Source organism: Anthonomus grandis, chromosome 6 (genome assembly GCF_022605725.1).
Source record: "Anthonomus grandis grandis chromosome 6, icAntGran1.3, whole genome shotgun sequence".
In the NCBI taxonomy this organism is placed as follows: Eukaryota; Metazoa; Arthropoda; class Insecta; order Coleoptera; family Curculionidae; genus Anthonomus; species Anthonomus grandis.
The window spans coordinates 32,248,781-32,259,256 of NC_065551.1; the positions used below are offsets into that span (position 1 = coordinate 32,248,781).

A 10,476-nucleotide genomic window follows, 5' to 3' on the forward strand; every position below is an offset into this window, starting at 1 on the left:
TAATCCACAGAAATGCAATTTCAATCAATAGTAAATGTTTTACCTGCGTTGCATTTACCCAATTTATTTTCAAAACTAATTAACTATAACAGAAACATCTTAATCAAAAAAAATTACTTTTAGCTCAAAACTAATTAGAAAAAGTGTATAAATTTCTCTAAACCACACTATTCCACATAACTGGAACGTCAACTTTTAATAAATACTTACCTGATAAACCTACCACACGAGAGGAAAATAACACAATTTAAATTCTTTCAACTTGCAATTTTATTCCACATAACAAGACAAAAATTCATAATAAAAATATTCGAAGCATACCTGACTCTAAGCATATTTCATACTCCTCCAGCAGCATAACCATAAATTAAAAAATAAATTACATCGACATATTGGACCCAACAAAATCAGTCCAGATCCTGTATTTCACATATTTCAAAAAAACCCTTAGGCCGCAACCAAACTGGTCTTAGACTCTTTGGTGACTAACTGGACTAAGCTTCCAGAGTCAGGACGGTCATCACCTTTGGCCCATTTAACAAATAAGTCCGCGATAAACTCCAGTGGAGTCCAAGTGGAAAAGTCAGCCTTGGGCATCCATTTCCTGTTCATTGGGGTATCCAGAGTAATCGGTAAGATCGCTAGGACCGTGCTGTTTGTCGGTAAGCCACTGTCTTTACCCGCCAACGATTTGGTAAGGTGATGGACTGCGGCTTTGGCCATACCTAGCAAGGAACTTACTTAACAGGTTTTTCTATCACTGATGTTCAGTACCTTACCATATCCGATCATTCCAGGGGTAGCATCTAAAGCAGCTTTTGCACCAGTTAATTGAAGAACTCCTCCTTCTTTGAGGAATTTCGAGGCCAGAGTGGCCGCGATGACGCTACTGCAAACGCTTTGGTTCCACATAAGTTCGGAGCTTTTTGCTAGGTCTTTGGATGCATTACCTCCGGCCCAACCACCTTTTTAAAGAAGAAGAGGGAGTTTAAAGGTAAGTACAACTCAACCGTATTTAGGTGGTTGATGAACTTGGGAACAAAACCCTTTGATGAAGACGTAGCTTAAGTAGTAGAAGAAAAAAACTCCTAAGAGGTTTTTCCCAATTTTCTGGTAAACTGTTGGATAAAAAATTTATTTTTCTATTATATCTGATGAGCATTGACATTTCAACCAACTTTTGTTTTAACTACTATTTTCTCCAGTCAATAGTTTTTCAGAAAAAAAAAATAAAATGAATAAAATGATTTTTTGGGAAAATTCGGTATAACTTTTTTCTGGTTCATTTTTCAAAAAAGTTTTATTAGACTTTTTTGAAGCTTTTTAAATAATTTATTAATTTCCAGGAAAAAAAATCAATTTTTAAAAAAACAAAATTTTTACTCGAAAATGTATCTATTTTTTTAAAAACCTTCGCTAGCTATTTAAATTTTCGATTTATGGCTAAATTTCATTGTTTATGGTTTATTCAAATTTTGGTAAAGATTGCAATGCCAAAAGAAAATTTTCCATATTCCCAATAGTTTTTGATAAAATGACGAAAAACTGTTAAGAGGTTTTCCCTAATTTTCTAGAAAACTATTGGACCCTAAAGTTATTTTTCTGTTGCATATGATGCACATTGACATTTGAAGCAACTTTTGTTTTAACAATTTTTTTGTCCATCAAATAGTTTTCCAAAAAAAAAATAAAAATCAACATTATGAACATTTTCCCATGAATATCCCTTACGATTTTTGAGTTTTTTTTTGGAAAACTGGGTAAACTTTTTTCTTGTATATTTTTCAAAAAAATTTTATCAGACTTTTAGGAAGCTTTTTAGGCAGTCTATTAATTTCCAAAAAAAAAAATTAGTTTAAAAAAAAAAAATCAAATTTTTCACTCAAAAATTTATCTAATTTTCCATAACTCTTCAAATTTTTGATTTGCGACTAAATATTATTGTTTATGATTTATTCTACTTTTGATTTAGATTCCAATGCTAAAGGAAAATTTTCCATATTCCTAATAGTTTTTTGAGAAAATGAAAAAAACTCCTAAGAGGCCTTTCCCAATTTTCTGGAAAACTGTTGGACTTAAAAATTATTTTTATATTAAATCCGTTGCACATTGACATTCCAAACAACTTTTCTCATAATAATTTTTTTCTCCAATAAATAGTTTTCCAGAAAAAAAATAAAAACTAAAATTATGAAAATTTTTTTATTAGTATCCCTTGTGATTTTTTGAGCAAGACTTTTTTGGGAAAATTGGGTATAACTTTTCTCTTGTGCATTTTTCAAAAAACTTTTATTAGACTTTTTTAAAGCATTTTGCAAAAATTTATTAATTTCCAGAAAAAAAAATCAATCTAAAAAAAACAAATATTTAAATTTTCCACTCGAAAATTTATCTAATTTTTCAAAAACCTTCGCTAGCTATTTAAATTTTCGATTTATGGCTAAATTTTATTCTTTATGATTTGTTGTATTTTTAATTAGGATTCCAATACGAAAAGAAAACTTTTCGTATTCCCAATAGTTTTTGATAAAATGAGGAAAAACTGCTACGAGGTTTTTTCCAATTTTCTAGAAAACTGTTGAATTTAAAAATTATTTTTCTATTGCATCAGATGCGCATAGACATTCCAAACAGCTTTTGTTGTAACAATTTTTTTCTCCAAGCAAAAGTTTTTTAGAAAAAAAATAAAAACCAAAACTATGAACATATTCCCATGGGTCCCTTTACGATTTTTTGAGTAAGTCTTTTTTTTTAGAAAAACTAAGTATAACTTTTTTCTGGTATATTTTTTAAAAAAGGTTTATTAGACTTTTTGAAAGTTTTTAGACTGTTTTTAGGCAATGTATTCAATTTCAGAAAAAAAATTAATTTAAAAAACAAAAAAAAATTCAAATTTTTTACTCAAAAATGTATCTAATTTTTCAAAAATTTTCCATAACTCTTAAAATTTTTGATTTACGGCTAAATATTATTCTTTATGATTTGTTCTATTTTTGATTTAGATTCGAATGCTAAAAGAAAATTTTCCATATTCCAAGAGGTTTTTTCCAATTTTTTGGAAAACTGTTGGAAATTATTTTTCTATTAAATCCGTTGCACATTGACATTCCAAACAACTTTTGTCATAGTAATTTTTTTCTCCAACAAATAGTTTTCCAGAAAAAAAATAAAAACTAAAATTATGAACATTTTTTCATTGGTATTCCTTAAGATTTTTTTTTTAAAGACTTTTTTAAAGCTTTTTGGGCAATTTGTTAATTTCCAAAAAAAAAATTAAAAAAAAAATAATTTTTACTCAAAAATTTATCTAATTTTTCTCTTTAAACTCTTTAAATTTTCGATTAATGTCTAAATGTTCTTCTTCATGATTCATTTTTTTTTAATTAGGATTTCAATACTAAAAATTTTTTTTTATATTCCCAATAGTTAGTTCTTAATAAAATGAGAAAAAATTATTGGACTTACTACTTTTTTTTAGTACATTTTTCAAAAATCTTTGAACTTTTTGATCGATTAGTCAATTTTTAAAAAAATTAAATTTCTCAAAAATGTTTTTTCAATTTTTTAAAAAAAAAAACCATAACTGTTTTATTTTAAGTTTTACGGCAAAATATTATTTTATATGATCTGTTCAATTTTCGATTAGGATTCCAATGCTAAAAAAGCTTCTTCATATTCCTAGTACTTCTAGAGAAATTTAGAATAAGCTGTTTCGAGGTATTTTTCAAAATGGGACTTTTGCATCTTTGACTGGGAATTTTGGTAATTTTTTCCCTGACCTTTTTTGCCCAAAAAATTGTGCTGGAAACCCTGGAATTTTTATGGAAATTTTCTTCCAGAAATAAAGTGCATCTGCACACTCATCTTGACTTCTCAACATTAAAACACTCAAATTATTGAAATTTTCAGCACTAAGGGATTAAGTGCCCTATATACCTTTTGAAGAAGATCCATATACAGTATTGGCCATAAAAGTTGAAACTTTTATGGCCAATACTTTTATACCAATACAACCAAAAAAGCATACCAGAATTTCAACCTTATCTTGTTTCAGACAATAAGAAATACTTTAAATTTTTGTGCTTTTGTAATGGATCATCTTAACTGGACTGTACAAGATTGGAAAAAAGTGCTATTCAGTGACGAATCTAAGCTCAACCTGTTTTCCAGTGACGGAATACTTCATGTAAGACGACCGAAAGGTGAAAGACTCAAGAAAACGTTTATCCGATTAAACATGGAGGTGGTAATGTGATAGTATGGGGATGCTTTTCTTGGTATGGTACTGGGCCAATACATAAAATTGTGGGGAAAATGGATCGATTTATGTATCGGGATATTTTGCGAAATATAATGGAGCCTTACACATTTGAGTCTATGCTAGTAAATTTTGTATTCCAGCATGATAATCCAAAACATTCGTCAAAATTGGTAAAAAATATGGTTGGACCAAGAAAAGATCACAGTTTTAAAGTGGCCAGCCCAGAGTCCACACTTAAACCCGATTGAAAATTTATAGGAACATCTGGAACAGTCAAAAATGCTGATGAACTATTTCATAAGCTTGTTGAAGCCTGGACTCACATTGACAGACAAATAATTGAAAAGTTGATGTCAATGCCCAGAAGAATGCTGGCAGTAATTAATGCGAAGGATTATCATACCAAATATTAATTATAATATTATGGTTTCAATAAGTTATGTTTTATGTCGTTTTTGATTTTTTGATTTTTTATGTCGATAAAAATCATTTAGTTCTAAGTATTTTGTCCAGCTTTTTTTAAATTTTTATTCCGAACTGCTACTGTTGCTGAATTTTTGTCAACGTTTAAATTAATTAATACTAGTTTTTCGTGTACAACAACTTTATAAAAGAAAATAAAATGCTAATTAAAAGGCACACAAAATATAATAAATTTTCAAAAGTTCCAACTATTATGGCCAATACTGCATATATAGAACAAAAAAGACAATCAAAAAGACTTCGTATCAAATATACTACCATTTTCTTTTACATTAGGCATTAGCCCTGCCACTAACCGGATCTAGGTACTCTTGATTTTAAAAACTACCGACATCTATTAAAAAATATTTCATTACTTTCAGTCCTAAAAACGATTTTTTGTTTTGTTTTGATTGATGACTGTTGTTGATCAAGAGGAAGTAGAAAAATTTAAGTTGAGAGTGATTAAGAGTCTTTCAATGGGGATCTCTTGGAATTTAGCGAGTTATGTCCCAGGGTTCAATATTCTTACTTATATCTTCTTCTCATACAGAGATACTGCAACAAAAAATTGTGAATTCTCGATAGAGATTTTTAGAAAAAAGCCTACTTCAAAGAAATCTAACAATGTAATGTTTATTACAGTTACCTCTTAACAAACTAAGCAACTAATATGACTCTTACCTGCCACACAGAAGATCCCATCCAACTTCTGATCGTTCAACGCATTTCCAATGGCAGAAACGATCGAAGCTTCCTGATCCCCGAAACTTTCACCGGTTTTCACAGCCACATTCACGTCAGCTTCGGTATTTTCCGTCAGATCCACTGAAGCGACCCAAAAGTTGGCCGCTTTTAGGTGCGATACACATTTCGCCCCCAAAGCTCCTCTTCCACCGTAAACCAACACACGCCCGGTAACCATTTTTCAATTTTCTGTAATATTAAAAAGGATCTATTGAACGTACGTTTACAAAGCCGGTTTCTCTTGCAACAACAAGTATGAAACTGAAAGTAAAAGTGAATCAAAGCGGTGAATAATAAACCAGTTCAAGGAATTCGGTTTAAAGGAGAAAACCCCCAAGACTATATTATAAAGTTAATTATTCTTGATGGGTGTTTCCTTTCTATAATATGTGGTCACATTGAATAATATTCGATTGCGATAATAAGTTCAAGGGTGACAAAAACATTACAACATTAACTTAATTTATTTCAGGCATATTTAGACTGAAACACTTCGCCTTAACGTTGATAAATCCAAGTAAATTTCTCAGCCGTCTAAAATAATTTTTAAAACATTAGCGATGCCAGACATTTCCAATAAGTCAGTCGCTTAAAGTCGTTAAGAGAAATATTCAAAAAGTTGATAAGTGGCCTGACGTCAACTTCGATGTTAATGGTAATGGGTTCAAGCAGAAAGTGCCATAGGGTAACATTTGAGAGCCTTATGGTAGATATGATTTTTTTTTCTGGGTTAATGTGATTCATTTTTGAAATATGTCGATAAAAAATGTAAGTTCAGATTGTGAGTTTTTTCACCTGAAATTGGTTAAAAGGTGATTTTTTTGTATTTATGAGCTTTTTACCTCACTAAAGTTAGGTATTAAATTTTTCGTTAATTGCAGTTAATAGGCACGATTATATTTATTAATTTTATTTGTTGTCCATATAGGTATACAACAGGCTACAAGCTCAAAAAGATATCCACAAAATTATCTTAACTAATTTAAATATATTATTTTATTAATAATAATATAAATACTAAGTGGTAGTGGTTAATAACATAAATCACAATAAGAATAAATTAAGTAATTTTTTAATGCTAAATTTCCACATTATCCTCATAAACTTTTAAAGACAATATTTCGCTTTAAAGTATTTTCATTGGTCATTAAGTCTAAGTTGGATAATTATGTAATGAAATGGGTGAAATTTCGATTTCTCGCACTCTCTGAGTGTCTATCCTATTTTATTCGGCAAATGCACCATGAATATTTGTAAAATGTTGGGGTATTTAAAAACGATAAAAAAAATTTATATCGCCATCTCACTCTAACAAATCTTGAGCAACGGTAATAAACTGATGTTGTCTCAGTCACATTGCGTAAACCATGCTAAAAAAGCTTAATTTTCAGGAGATCCAAGCTGTAAATAAGAAATGAGAATGGGATCTATAAGCAAGATAGAAAAATTCATTGGACATTTTTATATAGCACTCTCATTCTAGCATATCTTGAACAACGGTAATAAATTGATGTTGTCTCACTTACATTTTCACAAGAAAAGCACAATTTCCAGGAGGCCATAAATAAGAAATGAGAATGGCATGCTTAAATATGTCAAAAAAAAATTAATTGGTCATTCTTATATCGCGATCTCGGTCTAACATACCTTAAAGAATTGTAGTAAATTGATGTTGTCTCACTCACATTGGGTAAACTATAGTAAAAAAGCACATTTTCCAGGAGATCCATGTCGTAAATAATAAATGAAAGTGGGTTGTTTAATAAGGGTAAAAAAATTCATTGACCATTCTTATATCGTGATCTCAATCTAATATATCTTAAAGAATGGTAATAAATTGATGTTGTCTCACTCACATTGGGTTTATTATAAGAGAAAAGCACAATTTGGGTAAACTATACTAAAAAAGCACATTTTCCAGGAGATCCATGTCGTAAATGATAAATGAAAGTGGGTTGTTTAATAAGAGTAAAAAAATTCATTGATCATTCTTATATTGTGATCTCAGTCTAACATATCTTAAAGAATGGTAATAAATTGATGTTGTCTCACTCACATTGGGTTTATTATAAGAGAAAAGCACAATTTCTGGGAGATCTAGGCCATAAATAAGAAATGAGAACAAGATGCTTAAACAAGGCAAAAAAATTCATTGATTATTCTTTTATCGCGCTCTCACTCTAGCAGATCTTGAAGAACGGTAATAAATTGATGTCGTCTCACTCACATTGGGTAAACTATAGTAAAAAAGCACATTTTCCAGGAGATCCATGTCGTAAATAATAAATGAAAATGGGTTGTTCAATTAGGGTAAAAAAATTAATTGATCATTCTTATATTGTGATCTCAGTCTAATATATCTTAAAGAATGGTAATAAATTGATGGTGTCTCACTCACATTGGGTTTATTATAAGAAAAAAGCACAATTTCCGGGAGATGTGGGCTATAAATAAGAAATGAGAACAAGATGCTTAAACAAGGCAAAAAAATTCATTGATTATTTTTATATCGCGCTCTCACTCTAGCAGATCTTGAAAAACGGTAATAAATTGATGTCGTCTTACTCACATTGGGTAAACTATACTAAAAAAACACATTTTCCAGGAGATCCATGTCGTAAATATTAAATGAAAATGGGTTGTTCAATTAGGGTTAAAAATTCATTGATCATTCTTATATTGTGATCTCAGTCATAAGATGCTTAAACAAGGCAAAAAAATTCATTGATTATTCTTAAATCGCGCTCTCACTCTAGCAGATCTTGAAGAACGGTAATAAATTGATGTCGTCTCACTCACATTGGGTAAACTGTACTAAAAAAGCACGTTTTCCAGGAGATGTAAATAATAAATGAAAATGGGTTGTTTAATTAGGGTAAAAAAATTAATTGATTAGTTTTATATCGTGATCTCAGTCTAATATATCTTACAGAATGGTAATGAATTGATGTTGTCTCACTCACATTGGGTAAACTATGCTAAAAAAGCACAATTTTTAGGCAATCGAGGTCTTAAATAAGTAATGAGAATGGGATGCTTAAACAAGGTAAAAAAATTCATTGGTCATTCATATATTGCGCTCTCACTCTAGCATATCTTGAACAATGGTGATAAATTGATGTTGTCTTACTCACATTGGGTAAACTATCCTAAAAAACCACAATATTCAGGATATCCGAGTGGTAAATAAGAAATGAGAAAGGGATGTTTAAATAGGGTAAAAAAACTCATTGATTATTCTTATATCGCGATCTCACCCTAACATATCTTGAAGAAAGGTAATAAATTGATGTTGTCTCACTCACATTGCATAAACTATATTAGAATAACGTAATTTTAGAACAGCAAATATCGACTATGAATAATACGATGAATATTTATAATACTTTACTTGTTTGTTTGTTTGTCTCACTCACATAAACAATGAGAGAAAGTACAATATATATTTTTTTAATACCTTACATTGGCTAAACTTTTCAATTTAAATTTTGATTTATACATAAGAATTTGAACTTTCACCAGCGGTAATTCACCGTGGTAAGTAGGTATTAACAAACTGACGAGGGGATATAATTTCTGAAGAAATAAATGTGAATAACTTCATGCCTTTGCCTTTGCGCCAGTTATAACTCGCCTGTATTAACTACTGGAAAACGACCATAAATCCCATAAAATAAAATAGATGCAAGCCTAATCTAATAAAAACTGGAAATTAGGCCATAAAACGTTAAAAATTACTGCCGAAAACTACACTCTAGCGAGCCCTAAAACTAAAATAATAATAATTAACCCCCTTTGAAATTTATTGCCGCACTTAGCCAGTACAGCACGTTTCAAATATTAAGCAGATCTAAAAGCACCTCGGGTGAATTAATGAAGGAAAAACTAGCTTTTGCCGGACTTCTACCTGGATAAACCCGGATTCATAATTTATCGGGAATTAATTGTTACATTAACATGGCAACGTCGCCCCGTTAGATTTCCGGACAGCTGACCCGGAACGCCAGACAGATTCTCTGTAAAAAACGTGTTGAATTAATGCGTGCTTTACCTGACTAAATCACTGGTCCGCTGTAAAACTGTTTGACACGTAACTGCACCACCAATATATTAAATTAATTAATAATTTTCTTATTAAATTTCCGAATGTTTTTTGGGTTTTATTAGGGAGAACGTTATTGAAGGACGCGTTGTGACGTTGATCGATTCGCGTTCCGTGAAGCTGCGGCGAGGCGGCGTTTTCGTTACTTGAACTTGATACAGTGGTGCCGAGGTTAACAAAACATCATTTTCTTTAAATAAAATTAGTAGAAGATAATTATTATTAGGTACTTGAGAGTACTTGAGACTATTTGCAAGGTTGTAGCTCTTATATTAGCCCAGATCTCGCATTTTTAAAGCCCATTTTGGGACTTAAAAAAATCGTCAGAAATAGCATTTTTGCGAAATTTCAAAGTGCTCGCATTCCTTTAGATCTGCTCAAATCCTGTTATAACCTGATATTTTCGTAATGTATCGGATGAGAACATGAAGCTGGAGTAGTTAGTTCGATATAAAAAAAATTTTTTTTTTGGTGAAAAACATCCACGCTCGAAGGTACCCGAAAACTGAGAAATCCCAAACTTTGGATGTCGATATCTCGGCTTCGATCTGCACTATCGTGAAAATTCCAACGGTTTTTTCTTAGTTTCGTCCTTCTGATTGCACCGAGACTATTTGAAAGATCGTATCTCTTATATTAGCCCAGATCTTGCTTTTTGAGTTCACTTATTTAATTGACCTTTAAAAACCTGTTTTTACAACCTTTTAAAAGGATATTTCTGTTTGCTTTTAAATATTTTAGAAAGTTCTTTAGAAATACACATTTTAGCGAAATTTCTTTTCGTTACATTTAAATATCCCGCCACTGAATAAATTTAAATCCCCCGCTCATTCTTTGACGTTTCCGTTTCCTGTAGGTTCAAGAAATTGAACGCTCTACTTTTATTAATTTCTCTATGGCCCGA

The 10,476-nt window shown here is 30.7% G+C and overlaps 1 protein-coding gene across 1 annotated transcript; it reads right to left on the minus strand.

Moving 5' to 3' along the window:
• Positions 1-252: 252 nt before the first annotated feature.
• On the minus strand, positions 253-9,692 carry LOC126737382 (dihydropteridine reductase). The gene is made up of 4 exons (XM_050442263.1): positions 9,522-9,692; positions 5,408-5,659; positions 780-965; positions 253-725 (listed from the first exon to the last, which is right to left on the minus strand). Exons 2-4 carry the CDS (start codon positions 5,646-5,648, stop codon positions 448-450), a joined length of 705 nt encoding a protein of 234 aa, XP_050298220.1. The 5' UTR covers positions 5,649-5,659; positions 9,522-9,692; the 3' UTR covers positions 253-447.
• Positions 9,693-10,476: the final 784 nt, after the last annotated feature.

Coding starts and splice junctions, on each gene's coding strand:
- LOC126737382 (XM_050442263.1), bottom strand. CDS start 5,648: ATGGTTACCGGGCGTGTGTTGGTTTACGGTGGAAGAGGAGCTTTGGGG. Junction 966..5,407: donor TGGGATCTTCTGTGTGGCAG/GTAAGAGTCATA, acceptor TTCTTTAAAAAG/GTGGTTGGGCCGGAGGTAAT. Junction 726..779: donor CCCTGGAATGATCGGATATG/GTAAGGTACTGA, acceptor GTTCCTTGCTAG/GTATGGCCAAAGCCGCAGTC.